The sequence below is a fragment of the Herpailurus yagouaroundi genome, unplaced genomic scaffold (assembly GCF_014898765.1).
Source record: "Herpailurus yagouaroundi ecotype Mexico unplaced genomic scaffold, PumYag 160, whole genome shotgun sequence".
Taxonomy (NCBI): domain Eukaryota; kingdom Metazoa; phylum Chordata; class Mammalia; order Carnivora; family Felidae; genus Herpailurus; species Herpailurus yagouaroundi.
This window is the reverse complement of record NW_024412401.1, coordinates 22,829,765-22,855,400: the sequence shown is the minus strand read 5'-3', so window position 1 is coordinate 22,855,400 and position 25,636 is coordinate 22,829,765. Positions and strand designations below refer to the sequence as shown.

At 42.1% G+C, this 25,636-nt stretch overlaps 1 protein-coding gene and 1 long non-coding RNA gene across 9 annotated transcripts; both read left to right on the top strand.

The window, feature by feature from the left end:
- Positions 1–168: 168 nt before the first annotated feature.
- Positions 169–16,745, top strand: SLC25A51 (solute carrier family 25 member 51). 8 transcript variants are annotated; one of them, XM_040481740.1, is made up of 5 exons: positions 177–280; positions 3,695–3,778; positions 4,323–4,446; positions 7,857–7,898; positions 12,484–16,745. In XM_040481740.1, exon 5 carries the CDS (start codon positions 12,525–12,527, stop codon positions 13,416–13,418), a length of 894 nt encoding a protein of 297 aa, XP_040337674.1. In that variant the 5' UTR covers positions 177–280; positions 3,695–3,778; positions 4,323–4,446; positions 7,857–7,898; positions 12,484–12,524; the 3' UTR covers positions 13,419–16,745. The 8 variants fall into 8 exon arrangements, with proteins under 8 accessions (XP_040337675.1, XP_040337674.1, XP_040337676.1 ...); XM_040481742.1 differs by lacking the exon at positions 7,857–7,898 and having other exon boundaries at positions 4,332–4,446; XM_040481738.1 differs by lacking the exon at positions 7,857–7,898.
- A 1,599-nt stretch (positions 16,746–18,344) lies between these two features.
- Positions 18,345–24,686, top strand: LOC121034694 (uncharacterized). Its single transcript, XR_005792571.1, has 2 exons — positions 18,345–18,678; positions 24,262–24,686. It is a non-coding gene; the product is annotated as an uncharacterized LOC121034694 (long non-coding RNA).
- The last annotated feature ends 950 nt before the right edge of the window (positions 24,687–25,636 follow it).

The following is a 25,636-nucleotide window of genomic DNA, read 5'->3' as shown; positions in this document are numbered from 1 at the left end:
AGTAGAGACCCAGTGCCTTACGACAGGTGTGGTGGATGACCCTACACCTGCCCGGCCGGCGCCAAGAGGACTTGTGCGGTGTCACCTGACTCTCCGCGGCTTTAGGGAGGGGCCGCGCGGCTGCCTCACGTGATCGGGCTCCGGCGGCGTCGAGCGCGTCAGGCCACGCCCCGCGCGCCGGGTCGGTCAAGGCCTGCGCCTGCGCAGCCGCTGGCTCGCCGGCTAGCCGTCCTGCGGGCTGGCGGCTACCGCGCGCGGAGCCGGATGCCCGCTGCAATGGGTGAGTGCAGGAGGCCGGCGAGCGGGCAGCACGGGCCTTCCCCCGGCCTGTGGGTTGCAAGGGCGGAAGCACGAAGGACGGTCTGAGGAGGTCGCCCTGCGCGGGCCCTCTGGCGCAGCCCCTGGGGCCCACCCCTCTCTGCGCGCCTAGTCACTCCCGCGCGCCCTCCCGGGTGGGGCCCGAAGCCGCAGGAGCCGGAGGAGGCGCCGCGCGCGCAGGGTCGGTTCCGCGCCCACGCGGCTCCCGGCTCTCCCGCTGGCCCTCCGACTTCGCGGGGCGGGGGTTGCCATCTGGCTGCCGGAGCGAGCCTTTCTGGCGAGGGAGACTGCGTTCTTTCGGACGCGCCTCTGCCGGGGAGGTGCCTCACGCCGCGCACAAACCGTAGGGCGGGGAGGGGCCCGCTGCGCCCGGGGAGAGCAGCGCTGGCGGCGCTGGGATGCCGGAAGGGCCCCCGCCCCTCGGGGTTTGGGATTCCGGGCCTCCGGAGCCTGTTGACTGTCAGAGACGGAAGGGCCTTCGGTGATCCTGCCCAATTTCCACCCCTGCCCCTTACGCCAGATTGGGGATATGGACGCTCAGAGGGCCGTCAATTCAGCCACAGTTAGGCAGTGCTTAATCTGCGACACCATGTTGCATTGCGTTGTGGGAAACTCAATTGTACAAGGCTTGGGGGCGGGGGGGGGGGGAAGCTGGCAGGCGGGCGATGTTCATTCTGAATCTCTGTAGTGATTATTTAGCACTGAGCTTAGGTAGGGGGAACACGTCGGTGCCTCAGCTGTATTTACCCTTTACACTTAACCCTTATTTTGCCCCGTCAGCTATACACAGCTGGTCTTAATTCCCACCCTTGGTTTCTCTTGTCAGCAGTGAAACAGAAGCCCTGAAGGTGATATGCGTAGTGACCTTGCGGGTTCGAGCCTCCTCCGCCTTTGCTTGGAAAGGGATTCAGTAAAATCAAAAGGTGCCAGAACTGGTCAGGTCCCCTAGTGGTTCCAGAGCACAGGTTAGGCACTTTGGATCTGGAGTCACGCTTATGATTTTTTCTTTAAATGCACTAAGCTGTTACTGCTGACCGGATGTATTTGGTTTCTCCTTTGATAAAGTAAGCTTAGAGAATTGGATTTTTAAATTAGGGACGTTGCTATGTGTATTCTAGCAAGATACTGTCATAACTAGGACTGGAACCCAGACCGATCTGGTTCTGAATGCTGACTCAGACCTGCTGACTTGTGGGAGTTCACATCCTTTGAGAATTACACTTGCCTTCCCCCCACTTTTTGCACAAAGACCTTTGTGCTGGGATCATATCTGGATCTTGTTTATCCGTGTGGGCTGTAAATTACAGTGAGTAGACTTTACACTGTTGGGTTGTGCAGCAAAAGTTTCACACTTGTAGTTGCTTGAAAGTCAGCTTGTTAACTGTGCTTCCTGTTGATCAGATAGGTTGAGTGTTTTAGGTAGCAAATAGGATAAAATTTTGTTAAATAAGTTTTGCAGTAAATTGCACAGAATTATCCATGTTAAGGAATTGTATAGAGGCTAGTTTAATAAAGAGATTGAGCCATGTTTGCAATATAGATAAACATTGTAAAGTTCTAAACTCCATTTTCACAGAATACTGTGCACCCCATCCTTCTGTTGCTAAATTAGGAACCTATTCATACCATTCTGGTGTGTAGGATGAAACTAGAGGGAAAGCTTTAGTTTTATTTCTTTTCCCATGTGCATCTGGTTTCTTTGAAGACATCGGTCTCAGGAGGTTATAATTTAGAGGGAAATTTTTAAATCTATGAAGTCTAGGAGGGTTTCATTACCTTCCTTTTTCTATATCCAGTCCTGTTAATTTGATACTCTAAATGTAGAGTGATGTTCTTAAAATATCTTAAAATAGTTAAATACAGTGGTCAGTAAGCGACTAACTTCTGTGAGCCACAGTTTACTGTTTGTTTAATAACAGTCTCCGTTATTACAAAGAGCTGTGACAAACTAGATGAAGTAACTTTAATTTGCAAAATTTTAGAACGTAAATCATTCCAGGGGTCCCTGGGTGGCTTAGGAGGCTAAGCATCTGACTTCGGCTCAGGTCCTGATCTCACGGGCTTAGGGTTCGAGCCCCGTGTGGGCTCTGTGCTGACAGCTCAGAGCCTATTTCAGATTCTGTGTCTCCCTCCCTCTCTCTGCCCCTCCCCCGTGCAAACTGTTGCACACACACACTCTCTCTCTCTCTCTCAAAATATTAAAAAATCATTCCAGTAAAAACTAAAAGTGAACATGGACAAAATTTGGTTAGTCAGGTGTACAAATAACTTGGTTTGTATTATCAAGGAACAATAGATTGTTAAACAGCTTGTAGGTGGTGACTGTAGAATTTCAAGTCGGTTATGTATTTAAATGAAATTTTTTACATTCATGAGTTTTCACAGTGTATTATATAACATATACATTAATCTGAGTATTCTTAGTCCTGAGACTGAAGAAGAGCAGAGTTTTACATAGATATAAAACATTTGTATGCCAAGTTTTTAAAATGTTGGTTGATCCTAGATTGGCGAGTGTAGTACTTACAAGTTTTTAAATTCACATCTGTCAGCTAAAACAGTAAGAAGTAATGATGGAGAAGACTAAGTGATTAATAATTATCAAACTCTGTACCCTGACAAACTTCTGAACCATCTTTAGACTTTTTTTTTTTTAACTAAAAATGCCATTGGTGATAAATAAAAATGAACTAAAATGCCATTGGCTTCTTTGACTGGTTAAAAGCACAAAATGTATGAGGCAGAAGGTGTGTTTTAAACAAATTAAAAAGCTGTGGGTTTTCTTTTTTCAGTTCTCCCTAAGTCGTATAAAATACCCACAAAAATAATGCATGATGGAAAGCTGTCCTATACAAGCACTTGTATCCTGAATTCAGGGAAACAGCTATTGAAACAGGAATTAGCATAATAAAGTCAGCAACAGGTTAATGGTTTTAAAAATTGAGTCTTTGAGGCACCAGTCAGGCTCAGTGAGTGGAGCATGAGACCCTTGATCTCAGAATTATGGGTTCGAGCCCCACATGGGATGTAGAGATTACTTAAAAAATAAAATAAAATCTTAAAAGAAAATTGAGTCTTCAAATGCTGCATGGCATGATGCTATACTATATAAAGACTGAAGTACTGCTACGTAGGAAGGAGGAAGTCTATGGCTTTTAGCAAAAATGCTTTAACAGAAAAGCAAATCATAACAATGTAGTCATCAAATCAAGGAGGCTGTAGCTAGATATCAGAGCTATGGCTTCTCATATCTGTGCTAGAAGATCCTGTTTCCCCAGGATGGACCAAAATTTCAGGACAAAATAGGGACTTTTAAAAAACATTTCTTTATCCATTTTAAGTTCTCTGTTTCTTTCCCCTTCCCCCTGCATTTCAGCATGATCTAGCAGAAAGATGGCTGCCAATGGCTATTTTATTTTTCTTTCTGTGGCAAGATTGTCATGGAGCCTGGATATTTCAGGTTTGTATACATCTCTTCCCTTTGTCCTGCTGTGGTCAAAAAACTTAGTAATGGACTTCATATACTCAGCTTGCTTTGCCGCAGCAGCCGCCGCAGCTGCTGCTGCTGCTTTGTTCTCACACTAATCAAGGTCAGCTTCAGGGTGTATTTATCATCAAATCTTTTGTGACTGGAGGACGACTGCCAGATACTGAGATCTGTCCTTGTCTTTACTGTAGGCCACAAGAAAGATGCATAAATAGAGGATGTAAGACGGGCAAAGCTAAAACAGGCTTGGATTCTGTAGCTGGGTGTGAATAATCCCATCTAACTTGAGAAATCAGAATACAATAAGCCTAGATAAAACAAGAAAAGAGATAAAGAGGAAAAACATTTAAAAACTGAAAAATAGTAAAATTGGTAAATCTGAGAGCTTGTTTTTTTTGCTGAGATGGGGGAATGTAAATTTGATAAACTGCCTGCCCTGCTCAAGACTAGAAGTATTTTTTAAAAACAGCAAGTACTATATAAGACTGTATAAATAAACCAGATTTTTTTTTTAAAGGGAATCCAGTTACCAAAATGACTCCAGAAGAAAGAACCTAACAGACCAGTAACAATGGAAGAAATTGAGAAAGTTACCAAAAAGCTGCCATCCCCCAAAACACCAGGCTCAGATGATGTTACAGGTGAATTGTTTTAACTTTCAAGGAACAGATAATTTTGATAAGATTTAAATTGTTCACCAGCATAAGGAAGGAAAAGTGACAGATTCTTTTTACAAAGCCAGTGGAACATTGATGCCTGAACTTGGCCTGAAGAAGGTACTAAAATTGAAAACTTGGTATGTTCTCATGATGTGAAATTTTAAAATATTAGCAAATGGTATCTAGTGATACATTTAGTGATACATCTAGTGATACATTAGCAAATGTATCTAGTGATACATTTAAAAAAACATTTCATCATTTCCAAAGAGGATTCATTCCCATGTTACAAGGGCAAGTAATTAACAAGAAATATGCTAACATTAACCCATCAGAGAGGAACAGTAATAATAGTTCATCCATGTTGAGCACCTCTGGTGCTCTGGACTACTCTCCTGGATACTTTACGTGCAGTAATACAATTAATTGAGCCAACCTATAAAGTAGGTAATATCCCTATTTTATAAATGAGGAAATTAAGCCATAGAGACCTTGAGGAACTTGCTGAAGGTCACACAGTGGGTATGTGGTAGAGCCAGTATCTGACCCCAGGCTGTAAACTGCAGCTCTTAAATGTTATACTGGCTCTGTCTCTTGTATTCATATGATCATCTCAGTAGCTCCCTGAAAGCGATTGACCAAAGTTCCTGATTTAGTGGTGGTGGGAAGGGTTGAGGGTGGTTGAATTTCAGTAATACAGGCATAAATATATTCCTTTCCCATGTTTGAAAATCCTCTAAGCCCTTACCAGTTGATCATTAGTACTAGAAAAGTGGAATCCAGTTTTAATGGGAAACATAATTTCCTAGTAAATAGTGAGGTAAAGGGGCTTAAGTTATAATTAAAGATACAGTTCTTAGGATGAATGCAGGATGAAGTGTTGGGGTTTTTAATGTAATTTGATGAAATGTGGTAGTGTTGGAAAGGCATGCTTCACTCCATGTTTGCAGCACAATCCTAAAGCTGGGTAGGGAGAGATGACAAACAGAGAAGTTTACTTGAGTGGGTACAGATGTTATAGGGGCCAGTTAATCAAACATTTTTGTGTCATGATGATCTGTTTCCCTGTAAACTGCTAGGACTTAGATTATGAATACTCCGATGACAGCTTCTTATCTCTCACACCAAAAATACCAGTGTCATATTTAACATTAATTCCTAGCAAAGTTCCCAGAAATGTCAAGAAAAATATAAAGAGGAGTGCCTGGGTAGCTCAGCTGGTTTAGCATCCAACTCTTGATTTCGGTTCAGGTCATGATCTCACGGTTCGTGAGATAGACCTCCTTGTTGGGCTCTGCACTGGCAGCACAACTGCTTGGGATTCCCTCCCTCCCCCTCAAATAAACATTAAAAAAAATATATGGGGCGCCTGGGTGGCTCAGTAAGTTAAGTGTCCAACTTCGGCTCAGGTCATGATCTTGCGGTTCGCGACTGTGAGCCCCATGTCAGACTCTGTGCTGACAGCTCCGAGCCTGGAGCCTGCTTCAGATTCTGTGTCTCCCTCTCTCTCTGTTCCTCCCCTGCTCATGCTTTATCTGTCAGTCTGTCTCTCAAAACTAAACATTAAATAATAAGGACATTCACTATTACCATAATTTTGTTCAGGAAGTATTTGTGAGTCTAGTAAGATAGAAAAAAGACATATAGAGGAGAAATAAAAATAACTTGTGGTATTTTATGTGATGGAAGCTGAATCAAATCCAGTCCAGAAAACAGAAGTTGCGAGAGGATTCAGTAAATTGGCTGGTTCTGACCTTAATACACAAAAATTGGTAGCTTTTTTTGTATGCAGACAAAAAGCAGTCTGAAAATTAATTGGAGGGAATCAGCACATTCATAATAGCAACCAAAAAGATAAACTAGACACAAATTTCAGTATCTATATGAAAAAAAGTTTACCAGGAAAAACGTGAAAGCCAGAAAGCCGAGAATTCTTAGAGTATGGGGAAGCCCTACCAGATGGTGACACGTGTCCTGCCACCATAGTGGGTCAGAGCAGGTTGGCACGAGAGAAGTGCTTGTGCCGCTCCCGGGGCAGAGCGAGTGCGGAGGGACCGTGCACATGCCTATGGGCATTTAGTTTATGCTCACCAGTCACTTCCAGAGGCATCTCTTCGCTGCCTCAGGCCTTACTGTGTCGTTCGACAGATCACAGTATGGATGGATGATAAATAAAGCTATAGAGGAGAGCAGCTGTGGGTTACTTGTTCATAATTTTAGAGTAATGATGGCCTTCTGAGGACATTACAAAACCTAGAAGCCAAGATGAATAGATTTAATAATAAATTGAGAACTTCAGCACCACAAAAATGATAAAACAGTATTTGCTGCAATTTGATAAATTTAACTAGGATGGACTTCTTTATATATAAAAGGATTTTACAAATCAGAAAAATTTTTTCTGTGTACAGGAAAAAGGGTATCGTGAAAATTTATAGTAAATCCAAATGGTCAAAAATAAAAAGTGCTGTATTTTAATCAGAAATTTTAAATGACAGGCACCTGGGTGGCTCAGTCGGTTAAGCGTCTCACTTCGGCTCAGGTCACGGTCTCGCGGTTTGTGAATTCAAGCCTCGCATCAAGCTTCCAGCTGTCAGCACAAGGCCTGCTTTGCATCCTCTGTTTCCCTCTCTGCCCCTCCCCTCCTCACACGCTCTCTTCTCTCTCTCTCTCTCCCAAAAATAAATAAAACGTTAAAAAAATTTTAATGACAAAATGAAGGGTTTTTGTTTACCCATCAGATAGGCAGAAATTACAATTAATACCTGCTGCTGGAAATGGTATCAGAACTGGTACTGGCATACACGTAATTTAAGGTGTAAATCATAATTTTTCTGGGGCAATTTGGAGTAGCTATCAAGTAGTATTTGAGCCAGCAATCCCATTCTAAACATTTACCCTACAGACAACCTTGTGAGAGTTCACCCAAGCAAGGTGTGTGTACAAGGCGGCCCAATGAATCAATCTTTAAAAAAAAAAAAAAGCAAACCTAAACAAAAAAACAGGGACTAAAATAGGAGATAGAATAAATGATATGTAATACATCCAATTGTTAGAATGCTATGCAATTATCCAAAATACTGGGGTATCTCTGCTGTTGTTAGAAAATTCCAGAATGCATTGTATCACTAGTGGCAGGCTGACTAGTAAAGAGGCTCTGGTGTGAGTTAGGCAAGCCTGAAGAGCCCTGAGCCAGGGCAGCGAGCCTGGAGCAGAAAGACGTCTGTCTATTTAGTTTATTTACAACTTTATTTTCTCTTAAAAAAAAAAAAAAGTTTTTTTTAAATGTTGAATTTCTAATGTGTACTTTTTTCCCGAAAAATTAATACGTGTTTCTTTTGTGAATTTCCGTTTAAATGATTCATTTGTTGTTTTATTGGATCTACAAGCAGCCCAACTCCAAGGAATGTGGCCTCTCTCTGTCAAACATACAGGTGACTTCATAGTTTAACTGTTTTCATCCTTGCCAAAATTAGAAATAATTCCTCTCTCTGAACCAGGCCTTACTCTATTTACATTGCAGTGGAACAGATTTTACTGCCCCTTTAAACGGATAGACCATGTACCTAAGCAGCATTCAGATGCATTTCCGCTCCTTCCAGTGCCCCTGCCTGAGGGGGATGGTGTGGCTCCCCTGTGGGTGGACAGTGAAAGATTGTGCACCTGGCACTGTCATTTTCTGTCAGTGTAACCAGGGGATTTAGTGGCAAGAAAAGTTTCCTGACCCCTTTTAGGACCTTCCTTAATGGCAGAGTTTGGGCCTGCAGTGGTGTCACAGTTTTTCTCAGCTGAGGGCAAGTTTATCTTTTCTAATAGAATCATGGAGCAAGCCAACTGGAACTCCAAAACAAAGAGACTTTGGGCCAAAGGTTCAGTGTTACATTTTCTTGTTAGTGTAGTCTATCTCGTGGAAAGACACAGACGCTGGTGAAGGAAAATAGCTTGTTTTCCATTTGCTTCACATGAGAAAGGGAAAAATCGTACTCCGTAGTGTCAGAGGGTCTTGGAATCTTCCTGAGGGTCTCTGATAATACCGGTCCAAGCCTGCTTCTCTTTCCACTGCTGCCCACCCATCTTCTACCCACACGGTGCTCTAGCAGAACATACTGGAATAATTCCTCCAGAATGTGATACTGCTGCTCCTTTGACACAGCACCTACACCTTAGCCTGTGCTGCCTTCTTTGGTTGAAGGTGCTTCACCCTGTTTGTCCACATGTCCTGTCCTGCCCTGTCAGACTGCTAGTTAATGATGACCCCTTCCTCTGTGGGGCCTTTATGTACCTTGTGTCTATTTCTGCACTTGGCATTCATCACACTGTAGTCTAATTGTCTGCATGTCTTATCTGCCCTGAGGCCAGGGTTCTTGCTTATTTCTAGTCTCTGACACGTAGGGCAGTGCCTGAACGTGGAAGGAATTGAATAAGTTGGTTGAATTTAATTTTCATAGTATGCTAAGAGGCCAATTTAAAATCAGTAAAGAAGAACTTCCCAACAAAAGTAAATTAAAATCATCTTGACAGTGTTCTCCTAGAAGTCTGAATGAAACAAACACAAAAAACATTGTTATTAAAAATTTAGGGAGGAAACCAGTGGGAAGGCTGACATTTGTTGACTGGACCCTCAGTGCATTTTTCACTGTGTCCCCAGCATTGGGGTTAAGACTCTTTAGTTGACTTTCACTTGGATTGTGCATGGTGGATGACATTGGCTTCAGTTGTAAGTGTGGAAACTGATCCTCAGAGAGATATAGTAATTTGCTTACTTTGAAACTTTGTCTCATTGGTCTGTCACTGTTGGCCTTTTGTTGTTCTAATTAGGGCTTCATTATTGTCATCTCATCTTTGGAAAACAGTTGAATAGATTGACACAAATAACTTGAAAAAATATAGAAAAGAGGGTCACCTGGGTGGCTCAGTTGGTTAGGTGTCTGACTTCAGCTCAGGTCATGAGCTCACAGTTGATGGGTTCGAGCCCCGCACGGGGCTCTGTGCTGACAGCTCAGAGCCTGGAGCCTGCCTCGGATTCTGTGTCTCCCTCTCTCTGCCCCCCCCCCCCCCCCCGCTTGCTCTCTTTTTCTCAAGAATGAATAAACATAAAAAAAAAAAAAGACCTAGATGGTTTATCTAGCCAGTTTGTTTTTTTATTTATTTACCATTAAAATCCTTACATGTAGTGTTTTTATGTGTGTGGTAAAAAACACATTATGAAATTTACTATCCTAAGCAATTTTAAGTGTACAGTTCAATAATGTTAAGTATATTTATACTGTTACAGAACACATCTCCAGAACTTCATCGTCTAACAGAACGGAATCTATACCCATTAAGTAGTAACTCTGTGTTCCCCCTTCCCCAAGCCCCTGCTGACCAACGTTCTACTTTCTCTCTGAATTTGACTACTTTATATAAGTGGAATCACTTACATAAGTATATACATATGTCCTTTTCTGACTTTTTTTTTTTTACTTAATATGTAGTAGCATGTGACAAGATTTCCTTCCTTTTTAATGCCGCATAGTATTCCATCGTATGTATGCACCACGTCTTGTTTACCATTCATCAGTGGACATTGTGCTGCTTCTTCGTCTGTCTGTTGTGAATAGCCCTGCTGTGGGTGTGGATATGTGCATACCTCCTGGAACTGGCTTTCAGTTCTTAGGGATACATACCTAGAAGTGGGACTGCTGACTCCTATGTTCTGTTTTTAATTTTTTGGAGAAATGCCATACTGGTTTAGTGGCTACAGCATATTGCATTCCCACCAGCAGTGCACGGGGGTTTGCAGCTCTACCAACACTTACTTTCTGAGGTTTTTTGAAGAGTAGCCATCCTAATGGGTGAGATGATCTCATTGTGGTTTTGATTTGCATTTCTCTGATGATTTAGATGTCAAGCATCTTTTCATATGCCTGCTGGCATCTGAGTATGTTCCACAGTTTGTAGTATCTCTCACACCTGGGTTGAAAGATGGGTGGAGTCTCCTCTGTCTTTTTTTATATCTCCTTTGGAGAAATCGCTGGTTCAAGTCCTTTGCTTATTTTTTAATTGGGTTATTTAATGGTTTGTTGACTAGCCTCATAAATGTGGTCTCATACTGTTGAGGAATTAAAACCAGTTGAAAAGTATTTTGCCTGTGGAGGTGCCTGGCTGACCCAGTCGGTGGAACATGCAACTTTTGATCTTGGGGTTATGAGTTTCAGCCCCATGTTGGGTACAGAGATCGCTTAAAAAAATAAAGTATTTGGGGCGCCTGGGTGGCGCAGTCGGTTAAGCGTCCGATTTCAGCCAGGTCGCGATCTTGCGGTCCGTGAGTTCGAGCCCCACGTCGGGCTCTGGGCTGATGGCTCAGAGCCTGGAGCCTGTTTCCGATTCTGTGTCTCCCTCTCTCTCTGCCCCTCCCCCGTTCATGCTCTGTCTCTCTCTGTCCCAAAAATAATAAATAAACGTTAAAAAAAATTATTTAAATTTTTTTTAGCCTATTAATATAAAATATAAAATTGCCATATAGTTCCCCAGTGAAGATTATTTCTGGGCTGTGGGTTTGTTCTGGATGATCCAACTATCTGGATCCTTTTGGGAAAATCAGACGTAAATGACTGGCAAGGGTGGTCTTGCCACTTTAAGGAAGCAGGTGCGTTCTTGAGGGAGGGCCTTACCTTAGTTTTACTCAGTGGGCTAAGCCTTTATATTTAGGCTTCACATCTTCTTCAGCGGTCATATATAGCCACTTCTTGTCCAGGGCAGCCTCCCAAAGTCCTTGCTATCCTGTGGTATGATAGCAGGAGCATGAACTCTGGAATCAGACTTAGGATGCCAGCTTCACCAGTTACTTTCCATACCTCGGACAAAGAAGAATATTGGTTATTTCATTGGTAAAACTTGGAAAATAATGTTTACTTGATGGAATTGTTTTGAGAATTAAATACGTGAAAATGCAGTGTATAGTACATACCTGTAGGCCTTCCGTGACCCTGTTCTTCCAGCCTCTACCTCCCAAAGTGCATGCTCAGTGTCTCTTATCTGTAGCAAGGTATTTATGCTCTGGTGTATTTGTTTTCCTTGGCAGTCTCCTGTTAAATTGTGAGCTCCTTGCTTTGTTTGTTTGGTTATGGTTTTGTTCGGTTTTTTAAGTTAGGCTCCATGCCCCCTGTGGGGCTTGAACTTCCCACCCTGAGATCAGGAGTCAGATGCTCTACTGACTGAGCCAGCCAGGCAACCCATGAGTTCCTTGCTTTTGAATCTCTAGCAATTTGTAGAGGGCCTAGTTCAGATTAGACACCAATAAGTAAGTGTTAGTGAACAGAATGAATGTGTGTTTTGATATTTTGTTTCTCAGTGGAGGACTCTGAATTTTTTTCAGAAGGATAATGGTATGTACCGTTACATAGTTTACGGCCATTACATAGTTTACGGCACATGTGAACTAGTCCAGGAGTTCTCAAACGTTTTGGTGTCTCAGGACCCCTTTATGCTTAAAAATTATTGTGGGCCCTATTTATGTGGATTATTTATGTGAGTGCTTATTTATGTGGATTAGTTATTTATGGTCTTAGAAACAAAAACAAAATTTTTAAATATTCACTTTAAAATATCAGTGATAAACCCATTGTACGTTAATATGGATAACATGTTTTCATGAAAAATAACTGTTTTCCAAAACAACTTAATGAAGAGAGAGTGTTTGACAGTATTGCAGGTCTGCGTAAAAGAGAGGGCATAAAAGGTGGGTGGAGTCTCATCTCTGCGTCTACTTTGTGTCTTTTGTGAGGAGTTGTTCTAGTTGAAGTATAAGCAGAAAATCCCACTTCCCACAGATAAGTGGCTGGAAAAGGAAAGACCTTGTGGACCCCTGCAAGGGTGTCCGGGACCTCCAGGGGCCCTCGGCAAGTACTGTACCAACTACTCATCCAGTCTAAAAGGGAAATGTAATAGTGTTACAGAAGTTAAAGGGTCAAGGAAAAGTGGCACATGTTTAGCCCTATATATAATGGTTACCTATTGTCATTTTGTTATTTGTAGGTTAAAAATATCCTTCATGAAGAAGAAAGATCTTAAGCAACATGGTGGATTCAGAAGCTCATGAAAAGAGGCCGCCCATCCTGACATCTTCCAAACAAGACCTGTCACCTCACATTGCAAATGTAGGTGAAATGAAGCATTATCTGTGCGGCTGCTGTGCAGCTTTCAACAATGTAGCAATCACATTTCCCATTCAGAAGGTGCTCTTTCGGCAGCAGCTGTACGGAATCAAAACCCGGGACGCAGTGCTTCAGCTGAGGAGGGATGGCTTTCGAAACTTATACCGCGGAATCCTTCCCCCACTGTTGCAGAAGACCACCACGCTGGCGCTTATGTTCGGTCTGTATGAGGACTTATCCTGTCTTCTCCGGAAGCACATCAGTCCCCCTGAGTTTGCAACCCGTAGTGTGGCAGCGGTACTTGCAGGGACAACAGAAGCAATTTTCACTCCATTGGAAAGAGTTCAGACATTGCTTCAAGACCACAGGCATCATGACAAATTTACAAACACTTACCAGGCTTTCAAGGCACTCAGATGCCATGGAATAAGAGAATATTATCGAGGCTTGGTACCTGTTCTTTTCCGTAATGGATTCAGCAATGTCCTTTTCTTTGGCCTTCGTGGCCCCATTAAGGAGCATCTGCCTACCGCAACCACCCACAGCGCTCATTTGGTCAATGATTTTATCTGTGGAGGTCTGTTGGGTGCCATGTTGGGAATCTTGTTTTTTCCAGTTAATGTTGTAAAAACTCGCATGCAGTCTCAGATTGGTGGAGAGTTTCAGTCTTCTCCCAAGGTGTTCCAAAAAATCTGGCTAGAACGAGACAGAAAGCTGACAAATCTCTTCAGAGGTGCTCACCTGAATTACCATCGGTCCCTCATCTCTTGGGGTATAATCAATGCGACTTATGAGTTCTTGTTAAAGATGATTTGAAAGAAACCAGTTAAGTGCCATTTATTAACTGCATAGACCTAAGAAGAATGTAGTTTGGCTTTGTTCCCAATTGACCAAATACAGGTTGTTGTCATAAGTTCAGGGCACAATGAATTATGGGGCAGAGCTGTTTTCCTTCAGCACCAACAAATTCAGAATAAAAGGTTCTAATAGGAAAATTTAAGGGGTTTTTGGTTTTGTTTTGTAATCATTATCTAAGAACTTTAGGCTAATTGCCTGGTTAATAGCTATCTATCTGATGGCTTTTGACAAGGAAAGCTAATAGCCAAGATATGGTTCTTTTCTCCAAAAGTCTTTAAATCTTCTGTATTGAAACATCAGTGGCCATGACCAGCCAGAGAAAAGGCTCTTAGAGCCCTGTGAATTCTCAGGCTCTCTTCTCTTACTCCATTTCTTCTCTGCTCTTAGGAGTTGCAAAGGGTAGTATTCGTTAAACATAAGCATTTAACGTGGTAGGACAGAGAAGAGAAAAACAGCTTATTATTAGATGTAGGCTTTTCATGATAAATCGCTTGTGTTAGTTTTGAAACTAAGTACATGTTGGGATGGTCATCATCCAGACTATTCAGACACAGTAGGGCAGACCCAAGCAGCAGGTGAAAGCTCCCATTTTGCTTTCTGAGTTGGAAAGTGTTGTTTAGTTCTGAATGTGACCTTAAACCCTTCGAATGCCCTTACGTTAATTTCACTTATTTTATTGCCAAAAGATGGGGAGACTTACATTTCGTCACAGCTGTTTGATCCTGTGAAGAAATTTCACATGAATTGCGTATGGATCAAACTCTGGTTAGTTTAGTTCTTTGATTAATTGTTGCCAACTTAGTGAAGAGCTGTGGGAGTTTGGGGAATATTTTCACTTTGAGTCCTAGTTTCTCATATTCAAGTATCCTGTTCTCTTGAACTCTCCTTAAAAAAAAAAAAAAAAAAAAAAAGATAAATACTTGCATAATATTGAATTTTGGAAGTCTGTTAATGGGACTCTAGATTTTTCCCTCCTGGTTTCTAAGTGTTACAGAAGAGAAAAAAAAAAAACCTCGATAGCTTTCACCCCAGAGTGTTAGTTGTCTTTTTTATTTTACTCTTGGAAATGGAGACTTCTATTAGGATTTTTACATTTTGGGAACCCAGTTTTACCATTTTATCATTAAAGCCATTTGAGGTGATAAAATCTAAATCAAGATATTTAGAAGGTTCATTTTAAATGCTAGAAGTTGGTAAGAGCTGGATAGCATACTCATCCCCTACATAACAGAGAAAAACTTGTTGAAGGAATCAGATTTTAAAGTCTTATGCCCTGATCAGTAAGGCAAAATGCCTCCTATTTACCAATTGAATAACTAATAAAACCTGAAACATCCTAGAAAAGTGGTTTATCAATCTTTTAAAAATCCCCATCTGTAAATATGTAGTTAAGATTGCTTGCCAGCATCTGACATGGCAGAGTAGTTAAGTTTCTTATTACCAGTTTTTCCTCATTCTGGGTAACTGCATATGAATATGTGCATACACTGACCAAAACAAAATCAGGGTCTCAGCTGGTAGTTTACTCAGTTTCTGGGCAGATAGTCCAAAAGAGATGTTTACCTCTAAATGCAATATGGCTGGTCACATAAGCATCCTTCCAACCTTAAAGGATTGGGAAGCATTATCAAGCATTTGCCAGGCAGTAATGAGGCCCAGTAGCTTTACAACAGCCCTGTTTGGAAATGTTGTGTTGGAAATGGCAGTTTACTTTGAAAACCAAGATGCAGATGTGAGGATTTCAGAAAACAAGGATTTGACACCGAATAAACGAATAAACGTGAGTAGCATCTTTGGCTTATTGAATGGAGTCTGGCTTTGAAGCGGGTTGGATTTGGGGGCATGAATGACAAAGGCACTGGTGCTGGAGCACTGATGGGTGTGTGTAGGTGCTCAGCGTGTGGCAGGTGAGTCAGCCTGGGGCCATGCTCTGGGAATGGGCTTCCTTTTGTCTATACACTCCAGTAAGGTGATGGATAACCAAGTTCTGAAGCACTTTTGTGAAATAGAAGTGAAGTGAGAATTTGAAAGGGGATGCTTTGGTTTCTGCAGTCTCAAACTTGTGGCATTTAAAAACAAATATTTTTAATGGTTTTAACTCCTAATATATTGGATTTCTTTGTCACATTTTACAGCTTCTGAAGACCAAACTGCAAATACATTACCAGGGATGGTTTCGTGTTGTCCTATAGACCTTTTAAATTTGACAAAATTCAGCAGGACTTGCTTGTGGTAGCCAACAGCTTTGTCTGAACTTTAAAAGAAGTCAAAGTGTTATTAATAAGAGATTCTAACTATGCTTTTTTATCTTCAGTATGAACTAGTAATAATTTTGAAAAGGCAAACATGATTGAATAACTATCTGAAGAGCTTTAAAAGTGGCCTTTTTGTTACATAGGTGGCACAGATGCCTTATGAGCACAGGGCCCTTCTGGTCCTGCCTCCCATACTTCAGCTCTGATGCCACCAGGAATATGTTACAGATTCTGTATTTAACACACTTAGGAATGGTATGAGCCCTTAGGACTGCATCACAGAGTACACGCCACCTTTATATGGTGGCAGGTTTGTGTGTCTTTGTTTCATTTGTGGTTGGAGACAGTTGATGTTTTTGTCTCAATAATCAATATTCTTCTTTACGGTTGGTTATGTAATTACCTGCTGTATATTGTAAACTGTGCAATAAAACAGAATTGTGTATATAGAATCATCTTTGGAGACCTGAACTTTCCTAGCTCGATGACAGGGGTAATACTCCGCTCTAGTGCTGTGCAAACATGTAAGGGAATCGTGGGTGGCACACAGGATGTGTGGAGCGGGTCAGCCGATCACACTGCTGGAAATGGCAGGTCAGTGCAGATGAAACTGTGTAGTGAGGGGTATGCAGTCAAAATGAAGGCGAGACAGGCCATCACATGTGAAGAAAGGGTGAGCCCTCAGACTTGATTTCCTTTAAATTAAGATACTGTTTTCTCATGTGCATATAAATGCATATTAAAGACTTGAACAGGCATTCTCTTTAAACTTGAGGACTTTTCATTTTTAATACTGTCATTTTTGCTTAATAGTAAATATTTGCTTGCCTAAGTGACTCCCAAATTGTGGGGGACTCTCTACGTGTCCCTTTTTTTAAAGTTTCATGATGAAAAGTGGTTAAGCACACAAAGCTGTTTTTGTTTGATATTTTGAGTTTTGTGACTGAGTTTAAATGAAATCTGTTAAATGTGTTAGAGTTAACATTCTTCTTTTGGTAATTCTGTTTGGAATAAAGTTGTTTGTTTTTTTTAAGTCCATTCTATTTGGTCTTCTACTGTGGTTGGGTTAGGGTTATTGGCACAACTTTTCTGTGGTTCAGGCTTGTCACTGTTGCTAACCATTGAGCACTCTGCTTTGACTGTAGCACCTTCACCTGTTAACTTTGTAGGTCCTTCATTTATCCGTCTTTGGTCAAGAAGAGTTCCAGATAAGTTAATTTTCCAGATAGCTTAATTGCAAAATATTTTTTAAAATGGTTTTTCTCAAATAAACTTTTCCCTACTAAGTATTACCTTAGTAAATGCATCTTATCAGTAATTTCTGTGGTAGAATGTGCCTTCAGGTCACACCTACCCCCACGCTAAGTGGTCTGGACCTTTGTGCTGTTTTGAGTTTTTTATATCTACGTTTGACTTCCCAGCTACGCCTTTCTGTTAGGGGATTGTGAAATTATTTTAGCTACATTGTTTACACATTAAATTTTCAGGTGTTCCCTGTCTCTAGGGACAGTCGCGGCTGCCTGGTGAGGACCACGAGGAAGGGGAACAATTGCCATAATGTTTCTAAAACTCCAGTTTAGAATTCATTGTATATATATTCTGAACTTCCGAACTGGTAAAAGGGGTGTTGTGCATGGCATGTGATGCGATGCCGTTTCAGCCCAGCCGCTGGGGTGCTATTATAGACTACTGAGCGCATTTCTCCGTGTGACCTGGTGTGGGCAGGGTGCTTCGGATCTCTAAGAGGTGGGCACCCAACTTCATTTAGCATCTGAAATTTCCAATGGGGACATTTTTTCCAGTGAGCATAACTGATTTTGAAGTAGAAACTGAAGATAAAATAAGATTTTTTCTAAATTCTGTCCCTTCAATCCATTCTGCATATTGCTTTAAGACTAATTCTTTAGATGCACGGATCCAGGTCCGCCCCCCCCCCCCCCTCCCTTCCTGTCATCACTGGCTAACATGGTCCTGCTCAGTGCCCGCCTTCTTCCACAGGAACTTGGGTGCTCTCGCAGCCTCCCCGGCCTCTGCCCAGGCCACGTTCCCCTGCCCTGAGCACAGCACCCTTCCCTGATGGCTCAGTAACTCCTGCTGAGGCCTTCAGATCTCTGCTCCAGCGTCACTTCCCCAGGGAAGCCGGCTCCCACTTGCAGGACTAAGTCAGGTTTCCCTTCTCTGTGTTCTTGTGCCACCATGTTCCTGTTTTTCATAGCACTTAATTGTTTTAATTGGACTGTGCTGATTTGCTGTTTCCTGCCCCTTTTGAATGGCAGCCACCTGAGGCAGGGGCTCTGCCATAGCTTCCTGTTTCAAGTGTCCTGCCCAGTGCCTGACACCTGGTGGAGCTCTGGTTAACAGTAAAGAATCAGTCAAGAGAGTAAAAGGACATGTGGATATTCAGGTATTCAGGATCATGGCATTCTGGAATAGCCTTTTTTTTTTTTTTTTTTTTTTTTTAAATTTTGAGACAGAGACAGAGCCAAGTGGGAGAGGAGCAGAGAGAGAGAGAGAGAGGGAGACACAGAATCGGAAGCAGGCTCCAGGCTCTGAGCTGTCAGCACAGAGGCCGACATGGGGTTTGAACTCAACAAACCGTGAGATCATGACCTGAGCCAAAGTCGGATGCTCAACTGACTGAGCTACCCAGGTGCCCTAGCATTGTGGAATATCCTGTCTGACTTTCCTTCCTTGATGGGTCATGGAGGTTGGGTAAGGACGAAACTTTTACACTGCTTGGGCTGCCATAGTGAAATACCACAGACTAAGTGGCTTAAACAACAGACATTTATCTCTCTTCAGTTCTCGAAACTAGGAAGTCCAAGCTCAAGGTTCCGGCAGATTTGGTTCCTGGTGAGAGGCCTCTTCTTGATGTGCAGACTTCTCACTGTGTCCTCATGTGGCAGAAGGAACCTCAATGAGCTCATCTAAACCTAGTCACCTCCTGAGAGCCCCACCTCCAGGTACTGTTACATTGGGGGTTAGGCCTTCAACATACAATTTTGGGAGGCCGGGGGGGGCATAAACAGTCTGTAACATGTATAAGCCTGAATGATGAGCCTAATGATTATTTCCTTAAAATAGTGTTGTTGACTGCTTGCTGCTTTGTTGCTGTTGAAGTGCCACGAAGGCAGTGACTTGTTTTAATTGAGAGCAAATCACAAAGCATTTCTATAGTTCCATGGCCAACAGAAATAAAAGTTTCGGGGCACCCAGGTGGCTCAGTCAGTTAAGCGTCCGACTTTGGCTCAGGTCATGATCTGGTGGTTCCTGAGTTTGAGCCCCGCATCAGGGTCTGTGCTGACAGCTCAGAGCCTGGAGTCTGCTTCTGATTCTGTGTCTCCCTCTCACTGCCCCTCCCCCACTCACGATCTGTCTCTGTCTCTTAAAAATAAACATTAAAAAAAAGTTTCAGGGGCGCCTGGGTGGCGCAGTCGGTTAAGCGTCCGACTTCAGCCAGGTCACGATCTCGCGGTCCGTGAGTTCGAGCCCCGCGTCAGGCTCTGGGCTGATGGCTCGGAGCCTGGAGCCTGTTTCCGATTCTGTGTCTCCCTCTCTCTCTGCCCCTCCCCCGCTCATGCTCTGTCTCTCTCTGTCCCAAAAATAAATAAAAACGTTGAAAAAAAAATTTTTTTTAAAAAGTTTCAGTTCAGGTACTCTTTGGGAAACCAGTCATTATTAGCAGTTCCTTGTTGTTATGTAAGGCGGAGGACTTGCTCCTGATCTGAAGCACACACTAAAAAATGGGGAATACATTTAGTTACATGGAGATGCTACCTTTTTGTTTCATACGACACTAGGGGAGAACTTCTTTCTCTTTCAAGGGTCATCATAGCTACAGTTGATAGGTGGCTCCTGGTATGTAGCTTCCTCCTTTCTCTTGGGCTAAAAGCAGCTTTGGAACTTTTCCTACTCTTCTAGAACAATTGAACAAGAAATTTCCAGGTTTTCTTGGGCTCCTCACTCCCCACTAAAAAATAGCCATAGAGTTTTGGGGACAGATGGTAGGGAGTAGTGCGTATGTATGGGAACCAAGTGCTTTTTGTTTGTAATGTCTGCATAAACTGGAGGTAAAGGGTAAGAAGAAGTTAGGAGGTGAGGGCCTGAGTTTGGAGGTGTCCTAGGTTTCATAGGCCTTGAGAAAGCATGGGTGAAGTCCAAGACCAGAGATTTGCTGGATGTGTGGAGCTCTTCAAAGCTTCTGCTACTTGTGGTCCAGGAACAGAAAAGCATGTTGTTTTTGTGATTGAGGGCAATACTACACATATTCGAGTTTGTGTCAACTCAAACTAGAGAAAAACAGAATCCTTATTAATGGCAGTTTGTGCCTTTTATAGTTTTTCCCTTGTTTATTTTGCTTAGCAAATTTGCCATGCATCCATCTGCTCAGTACTGGAGAGCTGCCCTTTGAAGGACAATCATTTTGAGTTAGAAGATTCTAGACTTGTGGGAAATACAGAGCATTGGCTGCCCGAGACCAATTCCGAAGTAAAAATGTAAACCTCCCTTGTTTCCTTACTGACTCCCACGCTGGATTAGGTCTCCTTCTGTGGCATATGATGACTGTTTCACCCCTGGCTCTCTCTCCATGGTGTTTGTGCTGTATCCTTCATGTATCCTTCAAGACCATGTGAAAACTCACTGAGGGCAGGGACTCTGATCTTTTTATCCACGGACTAGAGGTTCTCATAATAAATATCTACTCAGTGAATGAATCCTCTGATCCCAGATGTTGTCTTTATCACTGTTATTCTCCCTGTTTCGGAGACACTTTGAATTCCTTAGGAATGTCTTTTAAAATCATCAAGGAAGAATGCATATCGTATGATTCCATTTATGTGAATTTCTAGAAGAGGCAAAAAAATTTGTGCCAGAAAAAAGAAAACAGTGGTTGCATCTGGGAGGGAGGGAGGGAGGGGAAGTAGACTGGAAGGGGCATGAGGGAACTTTCTGGGGTGACGGTAGTAATCTATATCTTGAATAGGGGTTTGGATTACACAGGTGTGTACATTTGCCTAAACTTCAGAAATATACCATTAATACTTGGGCACTTCATCATGTGGAAAATGTAAAACAAAAGAAAAAGATACTAAACGTTAATGACATGTATTGCTGAGGATTTTTAGGGTACAGATATCTGCAATTTATTCAAAATACCCCCAAAATTAAGATCGATTGATGGATGGGAGTATTAGACAAGCGATAGAACAATTAGGAAAATATTAAGGATAGAATTGTGGTAAACATGTTCGCTGTAAAATTCAGCTTTGCTGTATGTTGAACATTTTCATAACAAAATGCTGAGACACATTAGGGGCTTTATCACAGAATGTGCCATCCACATTTACGGACTGTGTAGTTTCAGTGTGTGTGTTCTCAGACTTGCACAAAGCCGCAGGATGCAAAGCCCTCCTTGCTAGAGGGGAACTGTGGCAGTTCCCACTGATCAGAGAGTATGGTGGCCACCTCGTCCACTGTGCAGAGATTGTGACAGGGCTAATCAACTTACTTTTTTCTTAGACTGCCCCAGAGGTGAGGGGGTCTGCCCATCCCTTGAAGGGACAAGCGGAGGGATCATGATTGACCTGCCAATACACTGTAACTTTCCATAAATGCCAGGAAATCCTTTTAATTACACACATTTTTTTAAATGTTTTTTTCATTTTTTTAAGAATCTTAATTTTTGAGAGAGAGAGAGAGAGAGCGCACACATAAGCAGGGGAGAGGCAGAGAGAGGAGGGGACGGAGGATCCAAGCGGGCTCTGTGCTGACAGCAGAGAGCCTGATGCAGGGCTTGAACTCACAAACTGGGAGATCATGATCTGAGCCAAAGTTGGATGCCTAATCAACTGAGCCATCCAGGCGCCCCATACATACACTTATTAAGTGTGCACACACACAAGATGAGGTAATAACTGCTTAAACATAAATACAATATTTTCAGAACAGATCTGATACTTTGTATTTAACTTTTTAAAAAAAATTTTGTTTCTTCTTGAGAGAGAGAGATACAGAGCATGAGTGAGAGGGAGGGTGGGAGAGAGAGAGGGAGGGAGACACAGAATCTGAAGCAGGCTCCAGGCTCTGAGCTGTTAGCACAGAGCCCGACACGGGGCTCGAACTCAACGAACCGGGAGATCATGGCCTGAGCTGAAGTCGGACACTTAAGCGACTGAGCCACCCAGGTGCCCCATGTGTTTAACTTTTAAGAAGTAATCCTTTAACAATGAAATTTGGATCCTTCATTTTACCCCAAAATGAATCTCTTGTATAGTGAAGGGCTTTTTGCAAATTAATGTCAGTGTGGCAGTCTAGTGTACCCGTAATTTAAATGGCTTTCTTAGAGAAAGACAAATATTCTATGACTTCATTCATATGTGGAATTTAAAATACAAAACAGATGAACATAAGGGAAGGGAAGCAAAAATAATATAAAAACAAGGAGGGGGACAAAACATAAGAGACTTTTAAAGACAGAGAACAAACAGGATTGCTGCAAGGATTGTGGGAGGGGGGATGGGCTAAACGGTAAGGGGCATTAAGGATTAGACACCTGTTGGAATGAGCACTGGGTGTTATACACACAGGATGAATTACTGGAATCTCCTGAAATCATTATTGCACTATATGCTAACTTGGGTGTAAATTAAAAGATAAGTAAAATTTTAAAAAATGGCTTTCAACAGAGGTGATTTCCCAAAAAAAAAAAAAGGCTTAAAAAAATGTTTTGAGTTGTCTGTGCCCTGGTTAGAGTTTCACTTGTTCCTTTTCTGGATTGACTGTTAGCAACAGTTGCAGCCATCTATAGCTCACACCAGAGAGTGTATTCCTGTGGCAGGGCTCCTCTTCTTGAGTTAGAAGATAAGCCACACAGCACCAAGTCTGTTCCTCAGAAGGTAAGATGATTATTTAACTTAGGGAAGTCGAAGCTCTCAGTGGTGGAGTGCCAACCTGACAGTGTCCTGAGAATGGCCTAGTTGATGGGACGAACTGGTGTTCATAATATATAACCAGCCTCCAAAGTTAGGATATTCTCTTTAAAAAAGGTGGCCGGTGAGGGGGGGGGGTGCGGGGGACTGGGGGGCTCAGTCGGTTAAGCTGTTAAGCTTCTGACTTCAGTTCCGGTCATGATCTGGCCAGTCCGTGGGTTCGAGCCCTGCGTCAGGCTCTGTGCTGACAGCTGGGAGCCTGTAGCTGCTTTGGATTCTGTGTCTCCCTCTCTGCCTCTCCCCCACTCACACACTGTCTCTCAAAAATGAATAAATGTTAAAAAATATATTATTAAAAAAGTTCTTTTAAATTGGCTTCCTTTATATAGAGCTTCCCGAGATCTGTCATCCATGAAAAATTAAACCCTAACTACATTTTCTATATTTGTAGTTCTCAAGTTGTGGTGTCCAGATATACAGCATCAGCTGGGAATTGGTTAGAAATGCAAATGGCGACTCCAACCCTAGACCTATGAAATCAGAAACTCTGGGTGTGGACCCGGCAGTCTGTTTTCACAAGCCCTGCAGGTGACTCCATGCTTGCTGGAGATAAAGCACCACTTTTCATGTCCTCTGCCAGAGGGGAGGGCGTTGGAGGAAAAATCAGTGGACGCCAATTTGTGTTTTCTTTGATTTTTTTTTTTTCAACGTTTATTTATTTTTGGGACAGAGAGAGACAGAGCATGAACGGGCGAGGGGCAGAGAGAGGGGGAGACACAGAATCGGAAACAGGCTCCAGGCTCTGAGCCATCAGCCCAGAGCCCGACACGGGGCTTGAACTCACGGACCGCGAGATCGTGACCTGGCTGAAGTCGGATGCTCAACCGACTGCGCCACCCAGGCGCCCCTTATTTGATTTTTTAAGTAAGCTCTATGCCCAACGTGGGGCTTTAACTCATGACCCGGAGATCAAGAGTTGCATGCTGTACCCACCGATGAGCCGCTCAGGTGCCCCAAATTTGTGTTGTTTTAAATTTGTGTTAATTTGTAGTAATTTGTTACATCAGTAATAGGAAACTAATATGAATCATTAATTCATTAACATTAAAACATGCCAAATGTTTCCTTAAAAAAAAAAAAAAGAAACTTTTAAAATAGCCCAAACCATGTCTGTCAGAGGAATCACTGAAATAGTGGTAATTAATGCTGTGTTTAGTTGCAAATCAGTTTGAACAATTTCACAAAATAATCTGAATTGAAAGGAATTCACTTTTTCTCCTCAATGACTTATTTTAAAATGAGTGTTCCAAATGACTCATTTTTCTAGTAAATTAAAATAGTGTGGTAAAATGACCCATCACACTATTAAACGGTAAAACAAAAGGTCATTCAAGGGAAAAACATGTTCTAAGTGTATCTATATGAAAACAAAAAAATCTATCAACTATGCTTCTTATTGATAACACTGTTTCACGGAATAAAGAATTAATTTACAAGGCTCTATAAAACTTGATTCATGTTGAATAAACTTGTAAACATCCAGCACATTAGTCAACAAATGTGAATCAGCTCCTAGTAAATGTGTTTTCAGTGTAAAATGCGAATTCTGTGTTTTAGAATGGTGGCCTTCACAAAATGAAAGGTGCATATGCCAGTGGAAGCATAAGATGATCCAGGAAGTGCAGGAGGTAATGTAGAACTTTGACTTTTAAAAGTCCTATCCTTTTAAAATACCCTTTTTCTCTTTGCATGTTTTATAATGTACATAATAGATCAGTACGATATTTTATATATAATATACACATGTATAATGTATACACATATATAAACTTATAATCAAAATTTGGAGTGTGTTTAACTTTTCAGGGAAGGGTTATATGATTGAAAGAGTGTAGAATACTCACTACAAGAATCATTAAGCCGCTGCCCCGTCACAGCCTTATGCTTGATTCTGGTCTAAAAATAAACACCTAAGCAATTTAAACAAAATTTTCAAACGGCTGAATGCAAGTTTGCCATCAACTTTTTGAGGTTAACCACACGCAAAGTGTGTCACATGTTCCAAAGCATCATTTATTTCGGAGAAGCACATTATGAGGTAGACTCACACCAGAACACTCAGTGCATATATTAATAAACGGTTTATTGAAACCTTAAAATTGCATGTAGGTAAGTATGTATGTAGATAAAATCACCCACAAACCTATGGTCATCAGTGAAAACCTCAAAACAGTTCAACCGAAATGGTAAAAAGCCAATAGACTTTTAGAAAGCCTTCCTAATTCTGAAATGAAGATTTGTTAAGATGTTTGTGGGAGGGAGGTAGTTTTAATTTTATATTTAAAAAAAAAAATTTTTTTTAACATTTTATTTGTTTTTGAGACAGGGAGAGACAGAGCATTAACAGGGGAGGGGCAGAGAGAGAGGGAGACACAGAATCTGAAACAGGCTCCAGGCTCTGAGCTGTCAGCACAGAGCCCGATGCAGGGCTCGAACTCACGGACCACGAGATCATGACCTGAGCCGAAGTCGGCCGCTTAACCGACTGAGCCACCCAGGCGCCCCAATAATTTTAGATTTTAGAAATCATTGAACTCAGTCATTCACTTTCTGGCTAGCTTTCAATGGATGGGAGTATCTTTAGTAGACAGTATGTAGAAGATACTATAAATCTTATGGTTCCCACCATGTCACAATGATGGTATTGAAGCTGGACCAGCTATAGAATTTGGAAGCCCAGTGCAAAAATGGGCTGCTTGTTCCAAAAGAGTTTTAAGATGCCTCTGGCAGCATTTAAGATGACGCCGGCATGGGGCTTTTCTCAGTGCAGGGCTCTGTAGGACTGCACTGGTTACACACCATGGCATGAGGCCAGCGCTGCAGCTGTGGGAGACCACCACCTTAGTTATCTTTGTCCCTTGAGACCCTAGTGCTAGACAAGGCGTGTAGTGTGGATTTGAATGTTTGTTGAATGAAAAATTTGAGTTTCACG